Here is a 12,058-nt window from a genome sequence, read left to right as displayed (position 1 = left end):
TTTTCTTTTTCAAAAACTTTTATTTCATAAAAATTTCATTTAAATTTTTCAAATAAAGAAACTAGTGAGAATTTAATTAGAATTGCACTAATGTATAAATTATTTGGAGATTCTATAAATATCTTTATGATGGCGAGTTTTCCTTCTAGGAATATGTTACATTTCTGCGTTTATTTAACCCTTCTTTGCAAAATTTTATTGTTTCATATAAATCTTTAAATTTTGTTTCAAAAGCTGGAGATTTTTTTTTAAATATCAAAATTTTAAAAAAAAGATATCCTACTATGATGGGCAGATAATATGAGGATAGTGTGAAAAGAGAAATTAATAGTTAATGGGAAACTCCTATGCACCATGCATGATATCAGCAGACATTTTTACACATCATATCATTTTATCATCATAACAAGCCTACTTGCTGTAGCTTATAAGAGGCAGCTGTTATTGCCATTTTACAGAAGAAAACACTGAGGCTCAGAATAGTCAATAATCTGCCTAAGTTTTCAGTTCCTGTTTAAGATTGAAGGTAGGGATCTGATCTTTGTATCATGCCAACTGAATTAAACATTAACAGCTGCCAGTTTGGGGGTGTTTCCCTATTTTACTTAACAATGACTCATGTATCCTGTTATCCCCATGCGACAAATGAGGAAACTCAACTTTGGACATTAAGTAAATAAACTTGTTTAAAGTCACATTGCAAATAGGCAGAAAAGCCAGAGTTTGCAAGGAGTTTCTTCTCACCCCTCAGCTCATATTCTCATCTCCTAAAATATACTTAAGAGTTCACAGGGAAGTCAGGATTCAAATCCAGAGCTTCCAAACTTTTTTCCCACTACATTGTGTTAAAATAGCTCAATTCTTACTTTGCTTTTGTCTTTACTGACAGGTGAATGAGAGTCAGAATAGGTTGTAAAGAAAAAGTTAGCTGCTATGGAAAATAAGTTTAAATCTCATGGCTAGAATAACTTAAGTCTAACACTTAAAAAGTGATATGTTGAGCCCACCAGTGTGACTCAGTGGACTGAGCATCAACCCATGCACCAAGAGGTCACTGGTTCGATTTCTGGTCAGGGCACATGCCTGGGTTTTGGGCTCGATCCCCAGTAGGTGGTGTGCAGGAGGCAGCTAATCGATGTTCCTCTCAAATAGATGTTTCTGTCTCTGTCTTCCTCTCCCTTTCTCTCTCTCTAAAATCAATAAAAACATTTTTTAAAAGTGATATATTAAGACCACCAAATTCTTTTTGAGATCTTTGAGAATAAGAAATCTGATCAAAGAAACGAAACAAGGTAAATGTTACCACAGGGTGGAATCTCTCTAATAATAATGCCTCAAGCTCCTAAAGACCCATCCATTTCCAACAGGTCCCAAGTAAGGACCAAACTTCCCAGGAAGGGAGCTCAGAAGCAGCAGGCAGGGAATTGAGGCCCTACTCCTTGAAGGTGCTGAGATCCAAGGTAAGTCATCAGCAGTAGGAAAAGGAACAGGAGACCAGCTTGATAAGTTACCAACATGAATGAATAGGGAATTCTGAAAAAATGGCAGCCTACTGGCATCCAGGGCTTATGCCCAACATGACAGTTAACACACTGGCTAGTCATGTGATTATATTCAAGTACTACTCAATGGTGCCACTGAACCTGCCAAAACTCCAACCATCCCTTTTATGACTGATTTAGGAACTGGGGTGAGACCTGGTCTAAAGGTTGAGTTTATCAAGAGATCCAGAAGAAGAAATTTAAAGAAAGCAAAAGTTGTAAAAATGAGGCAGGGCCTGAAAAAGTAAAGTATAAATGGATGGACTTCATTATTTATAATTTATTTCTTGTCTTTGGCAAGACTTGAGGAAAGACGATCAATCCCATTGTTTCTAAGTACTTAAAGCAACTTTACCAGTACACAGCAATAAGCCCAGAAGTTCACTAGTGTCTCGAGGCAGATGAATGGCATTCCTTTTTATGATCAAGTTCCAAGGCCCACAGATGAGGGGAATGCTGTAACCACAACATTTTGGCCTTTACTATAGCATCTGACAAAGTTTCTACACTTTGAACAGAATATTTTTTGGTTAATCATCACCTGAGGACATTTTTTTCCATTGCTTTTCAAAGAGATTGGGAGGGAGGGAGGGAGGAAGAAAGGGAGGGAGGGAGGGACAGACTGACAGAGAGAAAGAGACATTGACTGGTTGCCTCCCACACACATCCCAACCTGGGAAGGGGAGCAAACCCATAACTGCTATAAATAGCTTTGACTGGGAATCGAACTCACAACCTTGCCAGTTTGGACTGGCACTCTAACCACTGAGCGCACATCGCCCAGGGCACGAACAGAATTTTAAAACACAGGAAGGATGTGACATTAGAGTAAATTCTTGACTGGTTCAAGGATGTAATTTAAAGATTGCTGATGAATGAATCTGCGCTACAGTAAAGGAAAGTTGCTAAAGGCATGCCACAGGCCCCTATCCTCAGTCTGAGCTAGTTTAGCAATTTTAATCAATGACTTTGGTAAGGCCAATAGCCAGCATACTTAAGAAGGTCACCGATGAGATTAAGATCGAAGACTAATGAATAAGGTGGATGACAGATTCAAGAACCAGAAAGACTTCAAAAGTCTGATGAAAAATGATATTCTACAGGAATATATGTCAGATCCTACACCTAGATTAAAACACACACACACACACACACACACACACACACAAAATGAATGAGAAAACAAGGGAAACCATCACTTTACAACAACATGCACAGAGCTAAATTAGAAGTCAGTTAAAACCACAAGCCTAATGTAAATAAGGCTGTTATGGAACAGGGAGAGAGCCTGTGAGACTTCTTGTCTCCTCTCTTAAGAAATCTAGCCTCCAAAGGAATGGAGAGCCTAACTCTATGCTGGGCTGGACTGACCAGGCTCAGGGCACAGATGTCACCCTTGAAGACAAACGGATACATGTTGTGCCTCACATCTATGGCTGGGCCAGTGATATACTGAGAGACTATTCTGGGAAATAAGGCCAAAGGGTACCAGGTATAGGGAGGTTCAACATAAAAAATTTCTCCATCAAAAAAATGAGACAGGCTGCCTGTGTATGTGGCCTCTCCTAACTGAAAAGGGGTAAACTGAGGTCTACCCCTGATCAGAATTTCAAAGAAGACTGGTACAAGAACTAGAATAGACAGCCCAAAACATCCTTTCCCAGTCTGGGTTTCTCTGCTGGTCTCATCTCACTGAGCTTCATTACTGTCGGTAACCATAGACCATGGAGAGCACACTGAGCTGGGCCAGCATGCTTTTCATGTAAAGAAAGCACTGGCGCTCATCCTGTGTGGCTCAGTGGTTGAGCGTTGACCCATGAACCAGGAGGTCATGGTTTGATTCCCTGTCAGGCCACATGCCTGAGTTTCGGGCTTGATCCCCAGCAGGGGGCATGCAGGAGGCAGCCGATAGATGATTCTCTCTCATCATTGATATTTCTCTCTCTTTTTCTCTCCCTTCTGTTCTGAAATCAATAAAAACATACTTTAAAAAAAAAAAAAAGAAAGAAAGCACTGGCTTCATAGGACGATTGTAGAATTTACTGTTTCCATGTCAACTAAACAGAGGCTTTACTGTGGAATCATTACCTGATCCTCTCAGGCAGTTTAATTTACCAAAAGTATAAGAGAACCTAGTTATTTCATTAGTGTTGAGAAGCGAGGGATACTCCTGCCTTGAAGTCATTCCAAGTTACTGTAAGGTTCGGAATCACAAGGAGGCATCATGGCACAATAGGCAGAAAAACAGAACAGAAGATATGCTTGGGAAAACTAGATCTTTCAAGACCTCAGTTCACTCATCTATAAAATGGGCATAAAACTTAACCACGTCTATTCTAGATTGTTGTGCAAATCAAATTAGACAAAGCAAGTAAAGGTGCTCTGAGACTATACAGTGCGATATAAATGCAAGGGCTTTCCAATACAAACACAGACTTGTTATGTCTTGTGTTCATTTTATCTGATATGCATTTTGCGTTCTTGGTATAAGAATTTGGGTCAGTCTACCCATTTACCCAGTGATCCATTTATACACCTACTTACCTGCCTCTAAATACACCTCAAACCTCAATTTTCCAAAGCCTCCATGTTAAGGTGTGAGACATGATTCCCCAGTGTGGTATCAATGCATGCTAAATGTGCAGTATAGTTCAATGATTTGCCCACGTAACCAGAGGGAAAGGGGAGTACAGGTGCTAATGAACCAGGCAAGGCACAGGCGTTCCTGTCCATCTCTTAGCTGACAGTTGAATTCGGGTTTAATTCCACTCAGCCACATTACTGAGGATGTACAGGAAGTTCCATGACCCTCGGCTCCTTGAAACTAGCCTGCTTCTGGCATTCTGCTAGACTGAACCACAAGAAACTGCTGTGTTTTGAATGTCAAAAACAGTAAAAATATCAGCTATGACTCAACCTAATAAATCCAGAATTCTAAATGTATTCATTTAATTAGGGGGAGAGAATGAGGTTATCATGAAGATTACCAAACTTTTTCCAGGCAAGACATAGAGGTCAATTTCCTGCCAAATTAGTGGTTTAAACTCAAGTTCTCACTAAGACACTTGGCCCCCTTGGAAATAGATATTTGTTCTTTTCTAGATGAGGTGTCCATGTATCACTTGGAAAGGAACCATACACCAGCTGGCTAAATTACCCACTTTTATAGATGAATGTCAACAAGAAAAAGGAGATGTTGACTAAACACTCAGTGCCACAAAAGTACCCAAGTCCCAGGTAAAAAGGAAGATCTTATCTATGATATAAAATGTAAAATGGCAAATCAGGAAAAATACATACTCTGATAAGTTCCAAACAGATAGATGGGAGTTAATGTCTTCAAGGAAATTTTAAAGTGTTGAGCTGTGCCATTTCCTAGCTGTGAAAACTTACCAATACTCTGACTTTGATTGTTTATTAAAGGTTACGAACCATGCCTACTCAGTTTTATCAGATCTGTGCAGTAGTTCCTTAAGAATCCTTACAGTTTTCAAGCAAACTAGGGTTACAAAAATGAAATTCCTTTATAACTAAATTTTAGGAAAGAAAACTGAAAGGATTTAGGCATTAGCATTCCTTTCTATTAAAATAATTAATTTCCAGCACAATAAATTGAAGAGATAGTTATTATCTATCTTTCAATGGGTATTAATGGAAACTAACTTATGTAGACAGGGTAGGGCAAAAGTAGGTTTACAGTTGAGTATACAAAAGTTTATTCTTGTATTATTATGTATTCTTGTATTATTATGTATTCTTGTATTATTATTTATTAATTATTTTCCACATAAACAACTGATCTACTTTTGCCTCACCCTGTTTATACATTTGTTTACAAGGTGATATAACTGCCATTGCTAGATGTTGAAAACATTAAGAGAAATGAGGTAAAATATTATCAAATGAATAACAAATATATACAACCACAAGAATTTGCTTACCTGTAATACAAATTTCTGATCTATGTATTTTTTGGCAATGCTGGGTTGGAATTCTTGGCTTTCCAAAAATCGTATGAAAAATTCATATACAAGCTGCAACAACACAATTAAATTCAAATTATAATACACTGAGAATAGTATCAAAAACCATGTAAAGCCTACAACACTAAAACTGACAGGTCTTAAATGTTGATTCGCTATGATATACATCTGAAACTAATATATTATACATCAGCTATACTTTAACTTTTTAAAAAATCTGTAAAAGAAAACATGACTGGGCTTAGAAAATTGGGTTTTAATATAAATGGACTATTTATGCTCGCTAACCTTTCATTGTGGCTCACAGATGCTGTTATGTTTTTTAACTTTTTAAGTTAAAAATTAGGAAATATAAAACATTCCAGAATTTTTAATAGTCACTGAAATATTTCCTTTCAGAAATTTTGTGGTAATTTACACTCCTCTAAGCAACAGAGAATGGCAGAATATTCTCATCTGCAAAGAGTAAGAACATTCTCATCTGAAGAGTCAACCTTAATAACTGTTCTGATAAACAATAGGAGATCATTGTTTATGCTGAAGTATACACAAGATCCTAGTATAGTACACAGCAGTATATTAAAACAAAAACTTTTAAGAGACAGACAGACATTGGGTTGTAAGCCCAGCTCTGTTCCTTACTAACTGTGTAGCCCTAGGCAAGTTCATTTCTCTACACAGGAACTAACTTATATCACACTGTCACTGTTGCCTAAAACAACACTTTCAAACTTTTTAGTCTCACTTTACAGTTAAAAATGATGAAAGACCCCAAAAAGCTTTTGTTTATATGTAATATAGAATATTTAGATTATAATATAATTAGAAATAAAAACAAAATTTTTTAAATATGTATTTATTTCATTTTAAAACAAATAAAACATACGTGTTAACATAAATCATATATTTTGTAAAAATAACTTTATTTTCCAAAATATCATTGAGAAGAGAGGTACTGCTTTCTATTTTTGCAAATCTCTTTAAAGGCATGTTAAAAGACAATTATAGTTGTCTTATCTGCTTCAGTATTTATTCAATCTGTTTGGATTTAAGGAGATAAAGAAAATCAAGCTTCACACAGATCTAGCCCATATCATATTTTCAGTCTTTTCATATAATTGGGATATTTTTCTTTGAAACCACACTACAACTCGACAAACAGTCGTTTCTTAAAGATGATTTGCAATGCAGAATGTGAAACCTTACCAGTGAATGCTTCATACTCTGTTACACTAAATTCCAATAGTCTGTCTTACACTTTGAATGGAGCTTTATCCATGTGTGGTTTCCTAATATCATTTACTGGCCAACTGGAAAACACTGGTTCACTGTGTTATGTGAATCTTCAAATGTTGACACATTTCACTAGTCACATTCCTTAATATCTCCAATTTTATCAAAAAAGTCTAAGCTTTTGGAACCTGTAAAGTTCAAGGTGACACATACAAGACAGATACAAGTCTCTCAAATTTTAATGCTAAATTTTGTTTGAATGCTCTGTATTAGTGGCAAAAATTGTTTTCTTTGTCCATTTTAGAAAAAATATCCACCAAATACTCAAGCGGGAATAATCTTAGAATATCAGGTATTCCTTCAGGTAAAAATGACATTTCATGAAAAAACAGCTTGGTTCGCAGCTCAAAGCAATCACATAAGTGCTTCCGCAAAAGACCCCTTCGCACTTCGGTAAGCAGCAGATGTGCTTTGTGCATGCTTTCCATTCCTTCATGAAGAATATTTTTTTACCTGTGTATTCAAAGGTCAAGATTTAATAAAATTAATAATTTTGTTGCTTCTTCAAGGACATTCTTTTTGGGGGGAGAGGGATGAATATTTCACATTTTCTAAATAAGATAGATTATTTACATTTTATTTTTATTTTTTTAGTATATTTTTATTGATTTCAGAGAGGAAGGGAGAGAGAGAGGGAGCTAGAATCATTAATGATGAGAATCATCTACTGGCTGCCTCCTGCACGCCCTATACTGGGGATCGAACCCACAACCCGGGCATGAGCCTGACCGGAAATTAAACTGTGACCTCCTAGTTCATGGGGTCAATCCACACCTGCCACGCTCCACTGGATTTTTTTTTTTTTAATCCTCACCCGAGGATATTTTTCCATTGATCTTTAGAAAGAGTGGAAAAGAGAGGGAAAGACAGAGAAAAATATCGATGTGAGAGAAACATTGATTGATTACCTCCTGAATGCACCCTGAGGGCCCAGGCCTGGGAGGAGCCTGCAACCAAGGTACTTGCCCTTGACTGGAATCAGACACGGGACCCTTTGCTCAGCAGGCCAATGCTGAGCCAAACCGGCTAGGGCTACACTTGATTTTTTTTAAATCCCTTAATAAGCAGAAGAGACTTCACATAATCAATTTCTTATTGAACAAAGGTCATCATTATAATATTCATTTCAAGGATATTCTTAGTTGAAATTGCCATTGTTTTTTGTTTATTGCAAGTACGTGGCAGTGAAGAATAAGACTTCTAGGCCAGTTTGACACAACCGCCTTGATTTGTGCTGAGGCAACAAACAATTTGAACCACCATCACTTTACAGCTATTAGTAGAAATAGCAACACAGTGAAAAGAGCAAATAATGGAGTATTATTATAAAACTAGTTTTGACAGCCACTAGTTTAGGCCACTGAAAATCAGGTTTCAGCCCCCCCCTCCCCACACACACACACACACCCAAGGGCCTGCAGATACCACTAACCCAAACGTATCATATAGTAACCTTCTAACTTCAGACACTAATTTAACACTAGATTCACATTAAAATTTTACTTCTTTATAAAACTACTAGAGGCCAAAATCTACTAGAGGCCAAATTTCAATGCACGAAATTCGTGCAAGAGTAAGACTTCCTTTTCCCCGGCTGCCAGCACCAGCTTCCCTTTGGCACCCAGGACCCAGGCTTCCCTCGCAGCCGCGGCTTCATCTGGAAGAACATCGGTCTAATTAGCATATTACTTTTATTATTATAGACTAGAGCCCCATGCATGAAAATTCATGCACTGGAGTGGGGGGGGGGTGTCCCCTCAGCCCGACCTACCCCCTCTCACAGTCCAGGAGCATCAAGGGCGGGAGGCAACCCAGCAATCAGGTGAACGCAATGCCCCCATCACTCCTCTGTTGCTGCCAGTGCTGGCAGTGCAAGCCTTGGCTGGCCCTGGTTATCTGAGCCTTGGGCATCCCTGGGTGGCTGGGCAGCCAACATCCAAGGCTTGCCTGTGCCTTGGGCCAGCCCTGGGAGGCTGGGCAGCCGCCATCTGAAGCTTGCCTGTGCCTAAGGCTGGCCCTGGGTGGCTGGGCAGCCTTGCCACACGTCTGCCGCATTGGTGGGGCTGAGGGGACTGGGCCCCACCATCTTGTGGCTGTGGGCACCGCCATCTTTGAGAGCGGGGCAGTCAACTAGCATATTCCCTCCTTATTGGTTGTGGGCGCCGCCATCTTTGCAATAGCATGAGGGTCAATTAGCATATCCCCTCTTTATTAGATAGGATGTTTTGTCTTTGAAACTCTGATTTCAGAAAATCTCCTTTCCCAATGATCTGAAGAAGACTGTCCAGTTGTACATGTTGTCGTCCTAGTCGTAGTAACTAACACCTAGTCCTAACACCTCCTAGAACCATTCTTTTCTCAATATACTAATCTTTGAAATCGTAGTTTTACAAATAGAATAGAAGGCTTTTTCAAGTAACCCATTCAAGGGGTTTCATCTGTCTCTTGACTCCCACAGAGTGGAGAGATTCTTGTCTTCCAGACTGGACTGCCTAGCTTTCCACCAGAATTGGCAAAGTGCTCTCTCCCCTCCAGTCCCTTGAAAGCAGGTATGGTTTCAAACAGTTTGGTGAAAACACCTGAAACACATTCATTAATAAGCATAAGTGTTCTATAGACTTAAGAAACAGGTTTTACTTCAATCAAAAAATCTCTCTTGCCTTTCTAAAGGAAAAGACTGGGGATTTGGGAAGGATCAATTGGTTTTCAAGGTCACATAAAAGAATTCACTAAGGAACATAAATAAAAAGACTTCAGTATTCCTGTTTTTCAGTCTCAGGTGAAAAGCATTAAAAACAATCCCTTAATTGTAAATGGAAGTCCTGTAAAATCATTGTCTTTTTGTTTGTTGGTGGGTTGATTGGTTTTGTTAATCCTCACCCAAGGATATTTTTCCACTAATTTTTTTAGAGAGAGTGCAAGGGAGAGAGACAGAGAGAAACATCTATTTGAGAGAAACAAGTTGAATCTTTAAAGACAGCTCTTTTCCTGTCTCTTATACCATAAGATGTGGAACTTTCTGGAGATTATGTTTTTTTGTTTTCTTTTTAATTTTTTTCCAGACTACAATGCAATTCTATAAACTGCTGCCATGCATCTATACTAATAAAAGTATAACATGCTAATGAGACCAGACATCTTCCGGACATCTTCTGGACAAAGCCACGGTGACAGGGGCCAAGGCAGAGGCAGTTAGGGGCGATCAGGCTGGCAGGGGGAGCAAGTAGGAGGCAATCAGGCCAGCAGGGGGGTGCAGTTAGGGGAGATCAGGCCAGCAAGGGAGCAGCTAGGGGGTGATCAGGCCGGTAGTGGAGCAGTTAGGGGGCGATCAGGCAGCAGGGAAGCAGTTAAGGGGGCGATCAGGCCAGCAGGCAGAGGCGGTTAGGGGTGATCAGATAGGCAGGCAGAGGCGGTTAGGGGCGATTGGGCAGGTAGGCAGGCAAGTGGTTAGGAGCCAGCAGTCCTGGATTGCGAGGGGGATTCCTGGATTGGAGAGGGTGCAGGCCGGGCTGAAGGACCCTCCCCGAAATGTGTGCACAGGGCCTCTAGTTAAGAATAAGAAATGACAAGGAGTCCACCCATTCAAAAGAGTAATTCTTTTTTGGATTTTTGTCACGTAAAAAGCACTAATAGTTTTTGCAAATTTCTTAGAATGTATATAGCACGTCTGGCACTTTAAAAAAAAACAAAACACACACCAGGCATCTAAGATAGTAAATCAATGACGGCATTTTAATTTACTCAATCGTGGCACTAGTAGGATAAATATATATGTATAATATGCCTAGATAAGAGTTGAGAGCAGAGCCCCTGAAAACGCTCTACAACTAGGAAATAGCATACATGTATATCTGTAGCAACCTTGGATTGTCAAAGCAAGACAGGGAATGCTGCAAATTTATGTCAAAACTAGTGGCCTGGTGCACGGATTCGTGCACATTGAAAGGAAATTAATTAGAAGAAATATTTTATATCGCTATTCGTCCTTTCTCTATAATAGAAGTGTCAACCAAATTCACGATCAACAATGACAGAATGAAACACGTGTGTGCTACTGGCACCAGTGAGAGCTGAGAGCTTTATATGTATCACGCATGCGCGAGTCAACTTAGTCTTTTATATATATATATATATATATATACTAGAGACCCAGTGCACGAAATTTGTGCATGAGGAGGGGGTACCCTCAGCCCAGCCTGCACCCTCTCCAATCCGGGATATCCCTCTCACAATCCTGGACCACTGGCTCCTAATCGCTCACCTGCCTGCCTGCCTGGTTGCCCCTAACTGCCGCCCTCTGCCCCCACCGGCCTGATCACCCCTCACTGCCTCTGTGTGCCAGCCTGATCACCTTTAACTGTCTGCCCTGCCAGCCTGGTCACCCCTAACTGCCTCCTGCTGCCGGCCAGGTCGCCCCCAACTGCCTCCTCCCCGCTGGCCTGGTCACCACCAACTACCCCCCCCCCGCGCCAGCCGAGTAGCCCCTCACTGCACCCCCGCCAGCCTACTAGCCCCCAACTGCCCCTCCCGCCAGCCTGGTCGCCTCTTACTGCCCCCCCACTGCCCGCTGGCCTGGCACCCCCAACTGTCCCCCTCTGCCAGCCTGGTCACCCCTAACTGCCCCCCCCCCACCCGCACTGGCCTGATCACCCCCCCAACTACCCTCCCTGCTGTCCTGGTCGCTGCCAACTGCCCCCCCCCCCCCGCCGGCCTGGTAGCCCCTCACGGCCCCACCCCACTGGCCTGGTCACCCCATGCAGCCTGCTGTTCAGTCATTTGTTTGTCCCTCACTAACCACCCTGCCGGCCTGGTCGTAGGCAGCCATCTTGTGAGGATGTGAGGGTTAATTTACATATTACCACTTTATTATATAGGATAAAATAAACTTGCTTAATTTGACCTGCTCTCTAATGTAGCTAAACGTTTTCCAGCCCAGTGAAGCACCCCAACTTCTCTTTCGAGTAATTGTCAGCAATACAGCAGTAAATATCTACACAAAGCACATTATTATTGTAGATCACACAGGGAGAACAAAGGGTAAAATATTTAACTGCAGCAGTGTTTGACTATATTCTGCGCAGTGAGAAAACCTGAAGTCATTTTCAAGGTCCATCATTTCTTACTTCTTTTCAGTTGGGTTAAGTATCTAAACTTTTTAAATCTCCGTTTCCCGGCTAATAAAAAGAAAACAAGATTCCACTGAGTCTCCTCTCTACCTACTCCAGGACTTCTGTGAGGATC

At 40.6% G+C, this 12,058-nt stretch overlaps 1 protein-coding gene across 5 annotated transcripts in view; it reads right to left on the bottom strand.

Moving 5' to 3' along the window:
* The window catches only part of PPP2R5E (protein phosphatase 2 regulatory subunit B'epsilon), a 173,401-nt gene that overhangs the window by 35,202 nt on the left and 126,141 nt on the right, over nt 1-12,058 (bottom strand). For 4 of the 5 annotated variants that reach the window (XM_059694039.1, XM_059694059.1, XM_059694068.1 and 1 more), the window contains exon 5: nt 5,483-5,575. The exons of the other annotated variant lie outside the window; for it this stretch is intronic. In XM_059694039.1, coding sequence (XP_059550022.1) covers nt 5,483-5,575 — 93 coding nt within the window. The remainder of the gene's footprint in view (nt 1-5,482; nt 5,576-12,058) is intronic. 5 annotated transcript variants of the gene reach the window in all.

The sequence above is a fragment of the Myotis daubentonii genome, chromosome 1 (genome assembly GCF_963259705.1).
Source record: "Myotis daubentonii chromosome 1, mMyoDau2.1, whole genome shotgun sequence".
In the NCBI taxonomy this organism is placed as follows: Eukaryota; Metazoa; Chordata; class Mammalia; order Chiroptera; family Vespertilionidae; genus Myotis; species Myotis daubentonii.
Note: the sequence above shows the minus strand (reverse complement) of the source record. Positions and strands in the feature narration are given on the sequence as shown.